A 20,206-nucleotide genomic window follows, 5' to 3' on the forward strand; every position below is an offset into this window, starting at 1 on the left:
TTTTATATATTGAGAGAGTTTTTTATTATGAAGTGCAGTAATTATTTAGAAGTTTTCAAAAGTTTGTTGGATTATTTTTTAGGAAGTTCAGGAGTGATATCGAAGTCCCAAGCAAGAAGCAGAGAGGAGAAATGGGGCGTCTTCTCCTCAACTCAAAATGTTCCTTCTGTACTTAATGATCCAAGAAAGGGGATGACGGTATGATGAAAAAATTTTGTAATTAATAACTAAATTTTTTTTTGAAGAATTGAGACCTTAGGGAATCTTTATTGAAGAAATGTTTTGCCACACTGTGGCTTCATCAGTCCAATACAAAGCAGGAAGATATAAGGAGAGGAGTTTAGGTAATCAGTCCCTCAGCTTGGAATTGATGTGTTCAGTCCATCACTCTAGTAGGAAGGGCAGCATAGGGCCAGAAAAGTGGCTTATAAATTTTTTTTTAACTTGCCATCTCCCATCAAAGTAGAGTGGTCTAAAAAAGGAAACACATTCACCATCATTCATTTAATTGCTCTAAGACCAGAAGTGCACAGACATCACAGTTCAAATGACCTTCCAAAATTATTATCTCACTTCTAAGGATACAGACCATTATTAGATACCATTAATATGTTTAGTGAAGCATTATTTGCATTTAACCTGGTGGAGAAGTTTGTGGTTTATGCTTAAGAGTAGGGAGCCCATTCTCTGGGGTTGGTGCCACTTTCCCAAAGGTGCTTGCCTGACTAAGAGCCCGATATCTATTTTTTCATAATTGGTGGGGATATTTTTCCTTTCATTTAAATAAGATTTAAATCTGCTAATACTCAAGGTCAGTGACATTGAATAAATTACAGTTATAGGTTGTGGAATGTGAAAAATTGACTTTAAATAGTTTCACTTGGTTTGTGATTATAATTTCTATTTAATGACAGTGAATTGGTTATGACAGAAGCAGGTTGATGGTGAAAGTGTAAATTGATAATGTCAAAAGCAGCATATTCTTAAATACTGAATAACCAAATGGTTCTAGTGTTTTGTAAAAAAAAAAAATTAAATTGACCTCACCTTTTGTCTTTCCCTTTGTGTTGTGTGGGCATATATGTATGTATAATTATGTAGGTACAGTACATAAGTATATAAAACTGTGAAGGATCCCAAGAAGGGTTAAAAGTAGAATGTGAAGGATATTTTAAGTAGAGGCTTGAATATACAGCAAGCATACGAGAGTGATAGAACAAAACCAGAGGAAACAATTGTATTTTTTTAATTAAACATGCTGTTGGGGTGTGATTAAGGGAATATTGCACTGTGAAGGGATTCATGGGAATCAGTTAGCCAGACTTGAGTACTGAGAGTGGGAAGCACAGTGACTGCATTTTGAATGATTCTTTTTTTTTTTTACAGGGTTTGACAAGGTTAAGGATCCCTAGCTTTATTGACAAGCTATTTACAGGTTAAGGATTCCTAACTTCATTGGCAAGCTAAGAGCTGTTACCTACATCAGCTCATTTGAAAGCATTTTTATTGTTATGAGACATACAAGTAGGGAACAGGATAAAGTTGGAGCCATCTGTGGGCCAGCATTTTCATGTGATCAACTGACTTTATCTCGTTGACATCATTATGCTGTACGAATGTGTTCCATACTCGAGTCATCCTGGGTATGTATGATCTCAGATGGAGTGATGTTCTGGAGAAGGTTACAGCCAGGGTGAAGTTGCTGCTTTCTGCCCGTCTTGTGGCATAAAAGCTTGTTTCGCGCTGTCCTCGAAGTGGATCCAAGTGTGGTACTTTGACAATATTGGCCTTGTACATAACAGTAAGGCCACCCACATCCCTCCTATGTTGAAGGCTCTGCTGAAATGACAGATCTATCCAGGATGGGTCCAGGCGAGAGTTGAGACGTCTTGCTCTGTTCTCTACTCTGTCAAGCAGTCGCAGATGAGGGGGGGGGGGGGCAGGCAAACCAAGAAAGTGGAGCATACTCAAGGTGTGAGTGTACTTGTGCCTCGTACAGAATCTTGCAACCCCTACTGTCAAGTAGATGCGAGATACGGCGAAGTGCTCTAAGCTTCCTGGCTGCCTTGTTTGCAAGATTTACAACATGGTTCTTCATGGTTAGTTTGGAGTCAAATTTCACCCCAAGGATATCAACTTCTTCTCCAGGTGCCAACACCCTCCCATTCATCTTTACTACTGCACCAGCATTACCATCATAGTGCCTAGAGACGATCATCATTTGCATTTTCTCAGGTGCAAATGTTACTTGCCATCTATTTCCCCAAGCTGATATAGCTCTCAGCTGGTGATTGATGTAGCTTAGAGCAGCTGGCATTTCTTCTCTTGGATAAGTGAATGTCAGTGTACAGTCGTCTGCATATGCATGTGATTCTGGGATGAGATGAAGAAGGTCGTTGAAGTAGACATTCCATAACAATGGTCCCACTACGCTTCCTTGTGGAACATTTGCCCCAATAGGATGTCTTGCTGATTCTGTTCCATCGAGAACTACACTTAGAGATCTACCATGAAGGTAATCACTGAGGAGACATAACGTAGAGCCTGCAATTCCCAGTGCTTGAAGTTTTGCTAAGAGGCCCTGGTGCCACACCCGGTCGAAAGCGCCAGCAATGTCCAGTGCTACCACACAGCTGACTTTGGATTCATCCAGTGACTGGTGCCACTTAGTGGAGAGGTTTAACAACAGATCAGCAGCAGAGTAACCTTTCCTGAAGCCATATTGACGATCACAAAGTAGTGAGTGATAGTCAAAAAAACTTGTCATTTGTCTTGAGATTATTGTCTCAAGGATCTTACCAGTGATTGACAGGAGTGACACTGGTCTGTAGTTGCTGATTTCTGCTCTGCTCTTCTTTTTGTGAACAGGGATTACATTTGCCTCTTTCCATATAGAGGGCCATTTACACTGTACTAGGCAGTGCTGAAAGATGCGAGTTAGAGGTGCTGCTAGCCGGTCTGCACATCTTCTCAGCAATCTTGGGCTCAACTTGTCTGGGCCCACAGCCTTTTCTTGGTCAAGCGATTTAAGAAGGAAATGCACCTCCTCCTGCCTTATTGTCACCATTGACAGTTTTGACACAGTTCTTGCAGCTAGCCAAGGAGGGTCCCTTGCTGGATCAGGAACTTGCATTTTGGTAGCAAAGTGTTCAGCAAAGAGGTCCGCCTTTTCTTGACTACTAGTAGAGGTGGTCCCATCCTGTCGATTTAGAAGTGGAATGAGTTCATCAGGCAGATAACCTTGTCTGTCCTTGACCAGGGACCACCAGGTTTTGGAGCCTACCCTACCTGATGCTAGCTTTCTTTTAGTGTCCACCTCCCATTTAGCAATGGCCCACTTTTGAACGTCACCCATATGTCTACAGGCTTTCCTGTGCAAGTTCCTGTTATAGGTGGTAGTATGTCTCTTATACCTTCGCCATGCTTTGTACTTAGCAGTAGCAGCCTCTCTACAATGAAAGCCAAACCAAGGCTGATCTGTAGGCTTCGTCACATATTGCCGGTGAGGAATGTGTTCTTGTTGTAGATTAAGGATGTGTCCAGTGAAGGCTTTCACTTGGTTGTCAACATCCCCTTGGAGAAGAGCATTCCAATCGGTGGTGGCGAGCTCAGAGCGAAGGGCTGGCCAATTACCTCTTTCCCATAGCCAGGTTGTGCGTGTGGACTCCTCACCTCGTTCTGTTGGAATCTTAAGTGTCGTAAAAACAGCCTTGTGGTCAGACGATCCAACATAGCCGAGGGGTTGACAAGTGACTATGCCTTCTGCCAGATCACTCACTACTGGGTCAAGGGAGGAGCCAGAGATGTGAGTAGGGAAATCAACAGTTTCTCATGTCAAACACTGCAAGAAGGTCATCAAAGTCCCTCTGTATAAAGTGCTGGTTGAGGTCACCAACAATTATGATATGTTGACAGTTGTGTTGTAGCAGAAGGGAGTCAATATTTTCCATTAGGAAGTTGATGGGGTCTGTATGTTGCCACTGAGGTCTGTACATTGCACATGCTAGTACAGAGGTACTAGTGTTTATACAGAGCTTGAAGAACATCATTTCAAGATGTGTAGGGGTGGCAACATCAATGTGCTGGGCATGAACACTTTTAGAGAAGCACACAGCAACACCTCCTCCTTGCCCTTGCCTTCTCTTCTCATCCATGATGGATGGAATGGTGCTTTTCAGAGGATCATTTGACTTTGTGATGTCCATGCAATTAAGGAATGACATCTATAGAATGAATGGTGGTGAATGTGTTTCCTTCTTTTGGGGACCTTGCCTTGATGGGAAACAGCTGATGTATTAAATAGGTTTTCATTAATGGAGAAGTACTTTTTTTATTTTTATTCAATACAGCCTCTCCTCACTTAACGACTGAGTTCTGTTCTTAAGACTATGTTGGTAAATGAGTTCATCGCTAAATGAGGAGCATACTATAGTGGTAGTGGGTTTGTGTCAACCATCTTTGATTTTGTTTTAATGTCACCTTTGCACCATTCATAACATTCTTAGTATATTTTTAAAGGTTTATACAGTAGTGTACTGTATATTGGAATAAACAGAATAAGGGAAATCAGCTTTTAATATACATTACACCTACCATCCAACTTACGACCTTCTTGACATACGACCACTTACGACCGTGTTTTGTATGCCAAATTTCTGGGAGATAAACAACTGTGTGTATTGTACACAGTGTTTATCCTAAACCTTACAGTATAAAATACAGTACTAACAGCATAAAAAGTAAAGTAAAAAATGAAATACCAAAATAAAACAAAATAAAGTCATTACAAAAATGTGATGTTGATATTCAGTAGTAAGGTTTGACTTACGTCCATTTTGACTTGTGACCGGTTGGTCAGAACCAAGCTCGATCATAAGTCGGATGGTACCTGTATTTAGGTGTGCATATTGGTCAGAGAATCTGTCGTGAGTCTGAGTCGTCGGTAAATGAGTATGTCACTAAGTGAGGAGAGGCTGTACTTCCTTGATGAAATATAGGAATCAGCTTGCTTGATATACTTTATGTACGTTTTACACACACACAAATTTTAGGAAGAATAAACGCAAATTTTTTATTTTATTTAATGAAATTACTTAAATTTTTCAGCGTGATTTTTTCACTAAAACTTGGGGTGAAAGTTTTGTAGAAGTTCGAGAAATTCCTGCTCATGTGGCCCTCCCTCAAGTTACCACCAAACATGTGGAGTCTTATGTCAGGCGATTACGCAAAAGGCAAAAGCTCCTTGCTCGATTAGCTACTTTGCAAGCTGGTAAAGCACAGGAGGCTGCAGAAGAATCTTCTCTGGAACCTAATCCTAGAGGTGAGATATAAACCTTGGGCTTTCTGTCTTGCTGACTTGTGGTTAAAAAAAAATTCCAAAGACTAAAGAAAGAGAATATTAGTACATGTATATTCAGATACAGAATATGAAATAAGTCAAGATGATTCAAAAAGGTATATTGAGTGCTTTACTTAACAGCAAGGGATGGGAGATTAAGAAGATTAAGATCTTATTGTCTAAGTATTAAATAGGCATTGTACATGCTCATAAAAAGAAGTTATTGGGAGATGTACAATTAATTATAAATAATTTATATTTTGTGTAATATAAATCCTATCTGATTTGTTTGCAGTAACTGATCAGTTATCGCAAGAGGGAGTTCCAGCAATCTTTCTTTCCAGTGGATTCTCTTTGAAAGACCCGGACACTTTTTATTCTGTTTTCTCACATGTAACATCTGCAGGAGTGTCACTTAAAAATGCAAAAATCCTTCAAGAGAAGGTGAGAATAATTTTGCTTTAGCTCTGAAAGCAATATATTTATGAGAAACTTTTGATGTTTAATATTTTGGTTAACAATGTATATACTGTACTATTTAAAATCATCCTTCTTTTTAAAATTGTGATGTATGGGTAAAATATGCATTCAGTAAGACAGTGATATCTATTTAGTATTCAAGTTCTTAATTTTCTTTTCAGCTATTCCACTATTTAGAAATTGTTGAAGTGGATATGAGTAGGCAGATAGCAAGAAAATCCTCGGCATTTTTTGATACTATGACTTACCTAAATGCTCAAATGGAGCAGTTGAGACTGAATCATGCTGCAGTTTCCACTCTCAGGTGAGCCTTCTTGTACATAAATACTTCTTTCTTTCTTTCAACACACCGGCCAGATCCCACCAAGGCAGGGTGGCCCAAAAGGAAAAACGAAAGTTTCTCCTTTTACATTTTAAATTCAAATTCAAAGTTTATTCTCTATAAGGATTACAATGCTGAGTTTACAGAATTTGGTTATTGTGTGGTTTACATGTAGTAAAATAATAATTACAGAGTGTACCACTAGAACACCTAGCATGGCTAGGCATTTCGGGCAGACTTAAATTAAAGCTTAAGTTTAAAATATAACAAAATTATGAGGTAAGTTGGTATTATGGCTAAGTGACTAAATACTAGTTTGTGAGTTTAGCAGTGTGAATGCTTTTGTTTTGGCACTATACATAGTAATAGCAATACTATACTATGTATAGTATACATAGTAATAGTATATAGTATAGTATATATTACTATACATAGTAATATATACAGGAGAAGAGGTTACTAGCCCCTTGCTCCCGGCATTTTAGTCGCCTCTTACAACACGCATGGCTTACGAAGGAAGAATTCTGTTCCACTTCCCCATGGAGGTAAGAGGAAATAAACAAGAACAAGAACTAGAAAGAAAATAGAAGAAAACCCAGAGGGGTGTGTGTGTGTGTGTGTGTGTGTATATATATATATAATTACAGTGGACCCCCGCATACCGATTTTAATCCGTGCAAGAGGGCTCATTGGTATGCAAAATAATCGGTATGCGAATGAATTTTCCCCATAAGAAATAATGGAAATCAAATTAATCCGTGCAAGACACCCAAAAGTATGAAAAAAAAAATTTTACCACGTGAAATATACATTTTCCTACACACAAAGAGAAGGATACATGCACAATAGTAGAGTAGTACATGCACAGTATACAGTGGACCCCCGCATAACGATGGCATCGCATAGCGATTTTTCCGCATAACGATTACTTTTATCGCAAAATTTTTGCCCCGCATACCGATTAAAAACCCGCATACCGATTTTCGTCCGAGACGCGTCCAATGTGCCCTCACATGTGCCGGCCGTCCCATTGTTTACCAGCCAGCCTCCGCGGTAACATCCAAGCATACACTCGGAATATTTCGTATTATTACAGTGTTTTCGGTGGTGTTTCTGGAAAATAAGTGACCATGGGCCCCAAGAAAGCTTCTAGTGCCAACCCTGTGGTAAAAAGGGTGAGAATTAGTATGGAAATTAAGAAAGATTTTGAAGGGTTTGGGGCTAACCCTGAGAAGCCTATGCCAGTTGTGGAATCCATTGTGCCTACTTCAAAGATTAAGGAAATGTGTGCAGAGTGGTTTGAACTGCAAACCTTTATAGATGAAAATCACCCTGACACAGCTGTTGCAAGCCGTGCTTGTGACTATTTCAATGACAATGTTATGGCCCATTTTAGGAAAGTCTTGAAGAAACGGGAGGTACAGAGCTCTATGGACAGATTTGTTGTGCGACAGAGGTCCAGTGACTCTGAAGCTGGTCCTAGTGGCATTAAAAGAAGAAGGGAAGTAACCCCAGAAAAGGACTTGCTACCTCAAGTCCTAATGGAAGGGGATTCCCCTTCTAAACAGTAAGAAGATAATGCTCTCCCCTCCTCCCATCCCATCAATCATCACCAGATCTTCAATAAAAGTAAGTGTCATGTAATTGTGCATGCCTTTTTCAGTTTGTGTGTATTAAAATTAACATTTCATGTGGTAAAAAAATTTTTTTTTCATACTTTTGGGCGTCTTGCACGGATTAATTTTATTTCCATTATTTCTTATGGGGAAAATTAATTCGCATAACGATTATTTCGCATAACGATGAGCCCTCTTGCACGGATTAAAATCGTTAACCGGGGGTCCACTGTATATTGTGCATGTACTACTCTACTAAATGAAGAATAAATGACACTTACCTTTATTGAAGATGCAGCAATGACTGATGAGACACTGTGTCCTGGGAGTGCCTTTTCCTCCTGAGTACTGTAGGTCCTGTTTGGCATTTTCTTCCAGAACAGGCCTTATCACACTGTGTATGCCACTACGATTCTTAAATCTCTCAAACCAACCTTTGCTGGCTTTAAATTCACCAATATGAGCACTAGTTCCAGGCATTTTTCCCTGTTCACCTGGGTGTTAGTCGACTGGTGTGGGTTGCATCCTGGGAGACAAGATTAAGGACCCCAGTGGAAATAAGTTAGACAGTCTTCGATGACACTGACTTTTTTGGGTTATCCTGGGTGGCAAATCCTCTGGGGTTAATTGTTTCTTGGTATTCTCAATAAGCCACACCAACAACTGTGCTACAGCAGCAGCAGACGATGCTACAGCAGCAGCAGACGATGCTACAGCAGCAGCAGCAGCTGACAGTGCTACAGCAGCAGCAGACGATGCTACAGCAGCAGCAGACGATGCTACAGCAGCAGCAGACGATGCTACAGCAGCAGCAGCAGCAGCAGACGATGCTACAGCAGCAGCAGCAGCAGACGATGCTACAGCAGCAGCAGCAGCAGACGATGCTACAGCAGCAGCAGACGATGCTACAGCAGCAGCAGATGATGCTACAGCAGCAGCAGCAGCAGCTGACAGTGCTACAGCAGCAGCAGACGATGCTACAGCAGCAGCAGACGATGCTACAGCAGCAGCAGACAATGCTACAGCAGCAGCAGCAGCAGCAGCAGACGATGCTACAGCAGCAGCAGACGATGCTACAGCAGCAGCAGATGATGCTACAGCAGCAGCAGCAGCTGACAGTGCTACAGCAGCAGCAGACGATGCTACAGCAGCAGCAGACGATGCTACAGCAGCAGCAGCAGCAGACGATGCTACAGCAGCAGCAGACGATGCTACAGCAGCAGCAGACGATGCTACAGCAGCAGCAGATGATGCTACAGCAGCAGCAGACGATGCTACAGCAGCAGCAGATGATGCTACAGCAGCAGCAGATGATGCTACAGCAGCAGCAGCTGACAGTGCTACAGCAGAAGCAGACGATGCTACAGCAGCAGCAGACGATGCTACAGCAGCAGCAGATGATGCTACAGTAGCAGCAGCAGCTGACAGTGCAGCAGCAGCAGCAGCAGCAGCTGTACCACCAATAGTAGCGATGGTTGATTGGGGTTTATTATATAACCTGGCCAGCTCCGAGACACGCACTCCACTTTCATACTTATCAATGATCTTTTCCTTCATCTCTATAGTAATTCTCACCCTTATTGCTGTAAGGTTGGCACTAGAAGCTTTCTTGGGGCCCATGGTCACTTATTTTCCAGAAAAAATCACCAAAAACACTGTAATAATACGAAATGTTCCGATTGTATGCTTGGATGTTACCGCGGAGGCTGGCTGGTAAACAATGCCACCGGCAGAACATGTGAGCGTGGCTCAGGCCGCACATTGGACGCGTCTCGGACGAAGGGCGGTGAGCGGGTTTTTGGGCGGTATGCGAGGCTAAATTTTTGCGATCAAAGCGATCGGTATGCGGATTGTACGGTATGCGATGCGTACGGTATGCGGGGGTCCACTGTACTTGGGAGTTGATGTGTTGGCGGATGGATTTATGAAGGATGAGGTTAATCATGGAATTGATGAGGGAAAAAAGGTGAGTGGTGCGTTGAGGTATATGTGGAGTCAAAAAATGTTAGCTATGGAGGCAAAGAAGGGAATGTATGAAAGTATAGTAGTACCAACACACTTATATGGGTGTGAAGCTTGGGTGGTAAATGCAGCAGCGAGGAGATGGTTGGAGGCAGTGGATATGTCCTATTTAAGGGCAATGTGTGGTGTAAATATTATGCAGAAAATTCGGAGTGTGGAAATTAGGAAAAGGGGAGGAGTTAATAAAAGTATTAATCAGAGGGCAGAAGAGGGGTTGTTGAGGTGGTTTGGTCATTTAGAGAGAATGGATCAAAGTAGAATTACATGGAAAGCATATAAATCTAAAGGGGAAGGAAGGCGGGGTAGGGGTCGTCCTCGAAAGGGTTGGAAAGAGGGGGTAAAGGAGGTTTTGTGGGCAAGGGGCTTGGACTTCCAGCAAGCGTGTGTGAGCGTGTTAATTAGGAGTGAATGGAGACGAATGGTACTTGGGACCTGACTATCTGTTGGAGTGTGAGCAGGGTAATATTTAGTGAAGGGATTCAGGGAAACCGGTTATTTTCATATAGTCGGACTTGAGTCCTGGAAATGGGAAGTACACTGCCTCTGCTTTAAAGGAGGGGTTTGGGATATTGGCAGTTTGGAGGGATATGTTGTGTATCTTTATATGTGTATGCTTCTAAACTGTTGTATTCTGAGCACCTCTGCAAAAACAGTGATAATGTGCGAGTGTGGTGAAAGTGTTGAATGATGATGAAAGTATTTTCTTTTTGGGGATTTTCTTTCTTTTTTGGGTCACCCTGCCTCGGTGGGAGACGGCCGACTTGTTGAAAAAAAAAAAAACATGTATGTGTAGTGTGACCTAAGTGTAAGTAGAAGTAGCAAGACGTACCTAAATCTTGCATGTTTATGAGACAGAAAAAAGGACACCACTAATCCTACCATTATGTAAAACAATTACAGGCTTCCGTTTTACACTCACTTGGCAGGACGGTAGTACCTCCCTGGGTGGTTGTTGTCTACAACCTACTACCTAGGTACATAAATACTGTATGTTGAAATATGGTGATCTCAAAAAAATCTGTGAATAATTATTGTGTAATGCACTCCCAGATCAACTTGGCTGTGATGGATATGTGGGGCTGCAGGCCACCAACAGCAACAGCCTGGTTGACCAGGCAAGCACCAGACGAGCCTGGGTCATGGGTGGGCTTCGGGAGTAGAAACTCTCAGAACTCATCAGAGTTATAAAGTTATATCTGACTTGCAAATGAGTTTCATCGTTAGTGTTATGGTGACTGAGCAAAGTGATTGGAACTCCGAACCTATTTTCTTTTAGAAACTATAAAGAATATTTGTGCTCAGAGCTGTATTCTTATACAAATATTTTTTTAAATATTTTTTCTTAAAAACTTCATTAGTAAGTACAGTTGTTGATAGCTAGGACATCTGTAAACCTAATTTTAGTAAGATTTCTTTCTATTATTTTTCTCATTTTCTTGAAATTTTCCTCTATATCAAATATTTGCTGTACACACTAGGGGTTCACCAGAAAGTTCTATATGTATTTATGTAGGTCTGTCTTTTAATCTTTTGTCTCAGTTCTTTTTCTTATTTTTTTACCCATTGTGCTGAGTAAGACTCATGTGCAATACTTAGGTATCTCTATTGCTAAAATATTTTGCTCGTATGGCAAGTTTCTTCAGTAGAATACGGGTGAATATGACACTCGAGATTGTAGAAGTACAGTGGTCCCTCAATAATCGTCCATAATCCGTTCCTGGAAGTGGGACTATTATCGAAATGGACGATTTACGAATCAATTTTCCCCATAAGAAATAATGTAAATTCAATTAATCCGTTCCTGACACCCAGAAGTATTAAAACAAAATTTTTTTTTACATGAAATACAGTGGACCCCCGGTTAACGATATTTTTTCATTCCAGAAGTATGTTCAGGTGCCAGTACTGACCGAATTTGTTCCCATAAGGAATATTGTGAAGTAGATTAGTCCATTTCAGACCCCCAAACATACACGTACAAACGCACTTACATAAATACACTTACATAATTGGTCGAATTGGGAGGTGATCGTTAAGCGGGGGTCCACTGTATACATGTAGTACATAAACAATACAATGGGAAATGATGAATGAAACATTAACAGCATAACACTTACCTTTATTGGAGATTCTTCTTAGTGTATGGGAGACTGGAGGAGGAGAGAGAGTGGATTTTTTCTAGTTTGGAAGGGGAATCCCCTTCCATCAACACCTCGGGTACCAATTGCTTTTCTGGGGTTACTTCTCTTCTCTGTTTCTTAATGCCACTAGGACCACCTTGAGAGTCACTGGAGTCCTGTCTCGCAAAAAAACTGTCCAGAGAGCTCTGTTTTTGGCGTCTCTTTAAAACTTCCCTAAAATGCACATATTTTTCAGCCGCCTTGTGGTCCGAACTGGCAGCCTCACCATGCCTTACCACACTGTATATGCCAGTACGCTTCTTAAATCTCTCAAACCAGCCTTTGCTGGCCTTAAATTCACTCACATCATCACTAGTTGCAGGCAATTTCTTTACCAGATCGTCATGCAACTGCCTAGCCTTTTCACAAATAAGCGATGTCATAAGACTATTTTTTTATTATTTATTATTTTTTTATTATCACACTGGCCGATTCCCACCAAGGCAGGGTGGCCCGAAAAAGAAAAACTTTCACCATCATTCACTCCATCACTGTCTTGCTAATTGTTTCGCATTTATCCACACCAATAATAACTTCTCAACATCTTCGAGTGCTGGTGATCTCATTTTTGTCAGCATATTTACCCCCTTTGCAACAACAGCATCCTTGATTTCCTTTTTCTTGGCTATGATGGAAGATATGGTTGTACGGGATTTGTTATACATCCTGGCCAGTTCGCCCACACGTACGCCACTATCATATTGTTCAATGATGTTTTTCTTAAATTCAATCGTATTTCTCACCTTCTTTACCAAAGGCTTGGCACTAGGAGCTTTCTTTGGAGCCATGGTACCTTATTTAGCACTTAAATAACTTGCAAGCACTAAAATAAATGAAATATTATGAAATATTTCGCTGGAGCACGTGAGGGGACCGTCGCTCACTGGTAAACAATGGCACACTGGCTGGGAAGGAAAGGCCGAGGCGGCTCAGACCGTGAGTACGTGTCCAGGACGAAGGACTATTAGCGAGTTACCGGACCATTTCCGAGCCAATATTTTGACGAAAAAACAGGACTATTTCCGAAATGGACGACTTTCAGGCCGGACGATTATTGAGGGACCACTGTAATAGAAATGGAATAACTGATGGAAAGGCCTTCATAGCACACACTGTTCTGTTTTGGGTGAACTTTTTTCAGTCACACACAAAAAACAATAGATTAATATAGAGGAGCTTCATAAGAAAACTTACTGCAACTTAAATGTTGTTACATACATTTTCAGAAGAGGCATCTCAACTTTACATCAGGAGGCTGTTGTGGAGCCACTAAAAATTTTAGCCTTGCCAAGAAGAAGAGACAATATCACTGCTACATGTAAAAAGGTACTGTAATGTGAACATTCATGTAACAAAGAAAACATGCAATCATAGTGGAAATTTTGCAGTGCTTAATTTGTTTATTAGAGCAATGTCTTAATTTGTTAAATGGTCTTTCTTAACTCTTTTTATATCTCAGAAGGGGGTGAAAGAAAACAAATTAACAGTGTATTTGCAGTAGTCATGTGCATTATATGAATTGTAATATAGTATGTTTTTTTTAAAATTTCAAAGTTAAGACTCCTCATTAGACAGTAGCAGCTTCATTCCATTCATCACTGCCGCCGTTGCTGCCACTGCCACCACAAATTATAAATAATATATACACATATATGTTTTAACACATCGGCTGTTTCTTACCGAGGCACAATTTCATACGTGCAAAATTGTGCCTAGTAGCAAAAAAAAAAAAAAAAAAGCTTGGTTATATAATTGAAAGTAGCATTTTTTATACAAACTTAAAATTCAAAATTAAGGTTGGTTCAGTATTGGGAGAGGAGTTCATATAATGCAGTTAAGGTGAAACATTAATAATGTAATCAGTTTGAGAAGATATGTGGAGAATTGCTCCTCTGTGAGGGATACTCCATGGAGTGTTCTTTTTTAATAAAATAGACCTTGGTCTGATGAAGTCATTCCTTTTTAATCCTTAAACTGTCGAAACGTAGATCTACGTTCACGTGCGTAGCACTCGGACCTTGATTTTCCCCATTTGAAAGCGTGTAAAAAAAAAAAGTTGATCTACGTTCGGAGCCCCCCTCACGTGGACGTAGATCTAAGTTTGGACAGTTTAAAGGTTAAAGATGAATCCTCAGATATTTTATTAATTTACCTAGTGTTCTTACTTTTGTTTAGAGTTGCTCCACAAAGTTAGATGTTAATTACTTGTATGTAATATGCTCCCGTCATTTTAATCGTCTCTTACAACATGCGTGGCTCACGGAAGAAGAGTTCTGTTCCACTTCTCCATGGAGATAAGGGGAAATAAACAAGAAGAACTAGTAAGGAGATAGAAGAAAACCCAGAGGAGTGTGTGTGTATATTTATATGCTTGTCTATGCATGTGCATTGTGACCTAAGTGTAAGTAGAAGTAGCAGGACATACCTGAAATCTTGCATGTTTACGAGATAGAAAAAAAAAAGACTCCAGCAATCCTACCATCGTGTAAAACAATTACACTCACTTAGCAGGATGTTAGTATCTCCCTGGGTTGTTACTTTCTACCAGCCTACTACCTAGGAAATTGTAATACATCTGGAAAAAAATAAGGCACTTTCTGAACATTTTCTCTTCCTCTTTGCTGGTAGAGAAGTTGATAGTGGCATACCAGGTCATGGTTATTGTTGTTTACATGTACTACAGAGTTAGTGTTAACCCTTTGAGGGTCGACAGGCCCTCTCCGAAACTCGTTCTCAGGGTCGGCCAAATTTAAAAAAAAAAAATTATTTTCTCCTATGAAAAGATAGAGAATCTTTTCCCGATCATAAAGACACCAAAAGTTTGAAATTTGATAGAAAACTTACGGAATTATGCTCTCGCAAAGTTAGCGGTCTCGGCGATGTTTACGCATCGGCGATTTTGCCCACTTTGAGCCCCATTTTCGGCCAATTTCACTGTACTAGTCGACAAAAAACATGAATACTTCGCTAGAACTCCATTTTTTCTATCGAATGGATGCAAGAAACCACTCATTTATGAAATTCAACTATCCAGTACAGTGGTCAGAATTTAGCAATTTTGCCAATTTCACACAAATTTCAAAAGATGCCAATTTCGGAATAGGGTCCAGAATAAACAAGAAAGACATTCCTGGCACTAAAATGACATTTCCTCTAGTCATTAGTCATGTCTCAAGTCCCCTCTTATATTCTTTTGCTTTCCACTTTGAATTTTTATTTTCACAAAAAATATAAGATTTACTGTTATGCAGACTACTGCATTAGTGTAAAAAATGGTATAAATATTATTGGTGCACTTGTGAAAGAATATTAGACTCACCAGTTGACGTGTATTGCACGCTTGGCACGATTTGTTTACTTTTGAAGTTTGGTAAAAATCGAACATTTCTGCTACTTTGAGCTCAATTTCAAGGCACCTTTCTTTGTAAAACCAGTCAAAATCATCTCAATTTCTGTAATATGTCTTCCATTCTATAAAATGAGACCAAGAAAACTAGAATACAACAATAAATACCATACGAAAATACACTGCAAAGTCGCTGATTTATTAAAAAAAAATGGTCAAAGTTTTTTTTTTCTCATTATGCACTGTGTGCTGCAGGATTTTTTTTAGACTGTGCACACTGACCACATAGACCCATTCTTTCATATGAAGGCCTACCAGCTTTCTCCCACTAGATTTGAGGCCGCTAGAATTTATGAGTACTAGTACGTCAAAAACCCCTACGCGTAAAACGTACTAGTACGACGAAAACCCTCAAAGGGTTAATCATGCTGCACTGCATGGACCCACCTGAACCTAATTTTTTCCTAGGTATGAAGAGGCAGTAGGTGACTCAAACAGTTGAGCTGAAATCTAAAATGGTTGCAGGCAGCATATTTGAAGGCATACATCAGACAGTTTAGGGGTTAATAGTTATAATTATATTGAAAAAATGGATAACTCACAATAATAAACAAATAACCCACATGTAGGAGACTGAAACTTATGATGACATTTCGGTCCAACTTGAACCATTAACTAGTCACACATGAGTAGTTAATGGACCCTTAACTAGTCACACATGACTAGTTAAGGATCCAAATCGAATCGAAATGTCATCTTAAATTTTAGTTTCCTACGTGTGGGTTTTGTGTTGTTCCAGTCAGGGTATTGTGCCTTTTTATTTTTTAATTAACAATTAATTTGATCAAGTTGTGTAAATTAGCAGTCAGTTCCTTTGCTTTGTTGTTCCTTTACTTGCCTTTTTCATTGCAGCTTGAAGTAATGAGTGCCGTTCGTGAAGTTCAAGCAACTATCCAGGTGATGCTGGCAAGACAGGAGTTCACTGCTGCACTTGATCTTATTTCTACTACGCAGGATCTTCTCCATACAGAACTCAGTACCATCAGAAGTCTCAAGTAAGGTTAAAATTAGCATTACACATATCAGTGGATGTTGATTTATGTAACACCTTCAGTGGATTCATACTATGGTTGCATACTTTTTAATCTTTAGCAGTAAGACTTATAGAGTTTGTTATTGCATATAACACAAACTATCATAGAACAGAGTAAAAATGCATTACTCATACAAGGATTTTTGAAGTGAAGTGATTGTAAGTTTCAGGGAAAGTTTTATATATACATGTATTAGAATTTGCAGTAGAAAATTTGAATACTTTTCATGTGGAATCTTCTGCTGCCTATCTTGACTTTTTCTTGTGCTTTATGCCAGCCTTTTTTTGTATGTTGCTTAGTCAAGACATTCTTAATATTGTAAATACTTGTGTGATATTTAGCTCTTTTATTTTTAAATACCTGTATGTTAGTTGTCTCATCTATTTTCTTTAATGTTTAGAATTGAAAAGCTTTGCAGGATTGTTTAGAAATGACAATGTTTTTGGTAAAAATACAGATAATGGTACTGAAGAATGGAGATATTTCATTTTAATATGCTTGCTTGTAGATGAAATGAAGCAGACTGCTGTTATTTTTCCTTTAATTAGCATTACATTTAAATGTATTTATGATCCCATACACATACCAGTCAGCATTATAGTCCTGTAGTAAAAAAACAAAAGAATTTAGTAATTACATTTGTCACCCTGCCTCAGTGGGAAATGGCCGATGTGTTAAAAAAAAAAAAATGTAATGTGTGAAGAACGCTTCACTGTAAATAATTTCTGTGGTAATTACATCACTTCAAACCAATTTACATTCATAATATTTATTTTCAGACACTTGAGCTCGGAACTGTCAGAGCATGAAAAGCTAATTGACAAAATGGTATCTGCTGATTTCATAAAATATATTACTGAAGATCTCAATCGACCACTTGATGATACACAAACGTTACTTGAAGAGGTAGGGGTACATAAAATAATACAAAAAAGGTAATAGGGTAATAATAATAATATTGTATTTATAAAAAAATTACTGTATAGAGTAATGTAAGAATTACTGTAGAGTTATTCCCCAATTTATGTGGATTTGCTGTGTGCAGTTTTGCTTATAATAATGAGGTGACCTCATTATTCCAGGAATTTGCTATATATGATAAAAATTCATTCTTAAATGATTGGAATGGTGGTTACTTTGCATTTTTACTTTTATGCGATCAGCCAACCCACATCCCCTGTTTTCCCCACGACCTCCCTTAGCTGGGACTTGGGCCTGCTTCATTGGCCTGCTGACTACCCACCCACCACCATGCCTCACGAACCACCCTCTGCTCCACCAGCAAGCCAACAGCTTGGTGAGGGAAGAGGAGCATAAATAGTAAATCTACAGTTCTTGACCATCCTCTACCAAAATAAATATTTGGCATTTGCAAAGTCTGAGAACAAATCCCTATCTTATACATGTTATAATTGTTTTGCTATGTGAGAATTTACTTTATACACCAACAGCCAGAAATGCATCTATCACATAGTGTGAGGGATGCCCATAGTTGTAACTTTTGTAAAGCTTGAAATTAATTAGGTACTTTCGAGTAGTGACTTTTCTTCCTCAGATCAAACCTGATTATCTCTCATTTCCCAGGAGCTGTATGGCCACTGCCTATGGTTTTAACATTTCCCTGTAAATACAAAAGTAATGATTTTGGGATTGTGACACTGATAGTGTATACAGTAGTAGGATGATAATGACAGTACAAAGCTTTTTATATAGCAGTGTTGCTTTATAATTGTAATTAAAGTTGATTTAGCGGTATGGCTTAATAAAACAAAAATAAATAAAATTAATTCCTAGTTACCTATGACATCCAAATGTTAGTACAGTTGTGATTATATCATTATTAGAGGCATTTTTATTATGGAAATTCTGGCAAACTTTGGATTGATGTTATTTTTTATTATTTGCAGGACCACTTAATTGCTGTAGTATTTGGAGTACTTCGGCTACAAAAATTTGATTTTTTAGATAATTTCAGAGAAGAAATATATACTGCAATAAAGGCTACAGTCAAGCAGGTAAGGGATTTTAATTTGAATATTTGCGAAGGGATTCAGGGAAGCCAGTTAGCTGGACTTGAGTCCTGGAAGTGGGAAGTACAATCTCTGCACTCTAAAGGAGAATATTTGCTGTTTAGAGGGGCGTATAAACTGTCGTCTCTGCATGCATTTGTCAAGACAGTGATAGTGTGAATGATGGTGAAAGTGTTTTTTTTTTTTTGGGGTCACCCTTCTTCGGTGGGAGAGAGCCAGTGTTAAAAAAAATTTATGATGTTTAAGAGTGAAAAATAAATGAGGAAAATAGAAAGCCAAACATAAAAATACTACCTTATTTTACTTTTCATTTGTTATACAGCAATTTTTGTTAAGTAGTAGATAACTGATTAAGGTGTTTATAACTGGTCATTGAGCAAAAATTTTATCTGATTTTCTAAGCAACAAGGAAAGTAATTGTGTTTACTGATGTAATGTATCCCACACCTCTTATAATACCATGATGCTATTTATTATATTTTTGATAGTATACAGTACTGACAAGTTGATGAATAAGAAACAACACTTGGATATTTTTAAAGTTGAAAAATTGGCAATAAATACCAAAGTGTTGCACTTGTCTTATTAAATATATAAAATATTGTGAATTTTTGCTATTAATCAAATATTCATGCACATTGTTTATTGAATCTAACACACATTGTTATAGTATAGTTTTACCCACTGTTATTGTGTTTTCACACCATTATTTATTTTTGCTCATTTAATAATAGTGTATCCATGAAACTTGTTTCTTCATTTGTTTAATCATTCGCCAATGAAAGAACTAATATGCATTTATTATGAATTTTTTTCAGGCTGTTGTAGAGGCTGTCAGTAAGGTTGAAATAGATCAGGAGTCAGCTAGCGTTGCAGATCAAGCCCGGGTACTATCTATTGGTGCTTGGCTCTCTCTCCTGTCAGTTGTTACATCGTGGTTGAACATTGTCATAGCAAGAGTTAAGGTAGTCTTTCCATGGCTTATATTATTGATAAAAATCTTCATTATAGAATGTTGAATATGCAAGCATTCAGAGCATGGTGTTATAAACAAAATTTTATTTAAGTTTTTCACTTAGTGATCTTTTTTTTTTTTTTTATACTTTTAAACCACCCTCAAGAAAGGCTTGATATTGGTGAAGGATTTTCAATATAACGAGATGGAGGTGTCCTCCCCTTCCTTGGATCAAACAAGATTATCTCACATTTTCCAGATTTAGATGCTGTATAGCCCTTGTGGCTTAGCGCTTCTTTTTGATTATAATAATAATAATCCAGATTTAGAGCTCCCCCTTGAATATAATACTGATAAGCTCACAATTCAACATAGTAATTTTTTTTAACACACCGGCCATATCCCACTGAGGCAGGGTAACTTAAAAAGAAAAATGAAAGTTTTTCTTCTTAAATTTAGTAATTTATACAGGAGAAGGGGTTACTAGCCCCTTGCTCCTGGCATTTTAGTCGCTTCTTACGACATGCATTGCTTATGGAGGAAGAATTCTTTTCCACTTTTCCTTGGAGAAGATAAGATTTTGTTTGAATTTCTAACCCCGGAGGGTTAGTCACCCAGGATAACCCAAGAAAGTCAGTGTGTCATCAAGGACTGTCTGTCTTATTTCCATTGTGATTCTTCACTCTTGTCCCCCTAGGATGCGACCCACATCAGTTGATCAACACCCAGATACCTACTTGCTTGCTAGGTGAACTGGGACAGCAGGTGTAAGGAAGCATGCCCAATGTTTTCCCCTGGCCAGGGATTGAACCATGGACACTCA

General features: G+C 39.0%; 1 protein-coding gene across 3 annotated transcripts in view; it reads left to right on the forward strand.

Moving 5' to 3' along the window:
* scat (VPS54 subunit of GARP complex scat) overlaps window positions 1-20,206 on the forward strand; it is a 77,501-nt gene that overhangs the window by 3,714 nt on the left and 53,581 nt on the right. For all 3 annotated transcript variants that reach the window (XM_070093579.1, XM_053784303.2, XM_053784304.2), the window contains exons 4-12: window positions 83-198; window positions 5,107-5,320; window positions 5,634-5,782; window positions 5,980-6,122; window positions 13,185-13,284; window positions 16,217-16,359; window positions 17,178-17,304; window positions 18,306-18,413; window positions 19,247-19,393. In XM_070093579.1, coding sequence (XP_069949680.1) covers window positions 83-198; window positions 5,107-5,320; window positions 5,634-5,782; window positions 5,980-6,122; window positions 13,185-13,284; window positions 16,217-16,359; window positions 17,178-17,304; window positions 18,306-18,413; window positions 19,247-19,393 — 1,247 coding nt within the window. The remainder of the gene's footprint in view (window positions 1-82; window positions 199-5,106; window positions 5,321-5,633; window positions 5,783-5,979; window positions 6,123-13,184; window positions 13,285-16,216; window positions 16,360-17,177; window positions 17,305-18,305; window positions 18,414-19,246; window positions 19,394-20,206) is intronic.

The sequence above is a fragment of the Cherax quadricarinatus genome, chromosome 43 (genome assembly GCF_038502225.1).
Source record: "Cherax quadricarinatus isolate ZL_2023a chromosome 43, ASM3850222v1, whole genome shotgun sequence".
NCBI lineage: Eukaryota > Metazoa > Arthropoda > Malacostraca > Decapoda > Parastacidae > Cherax > Cherax quadricarinatus.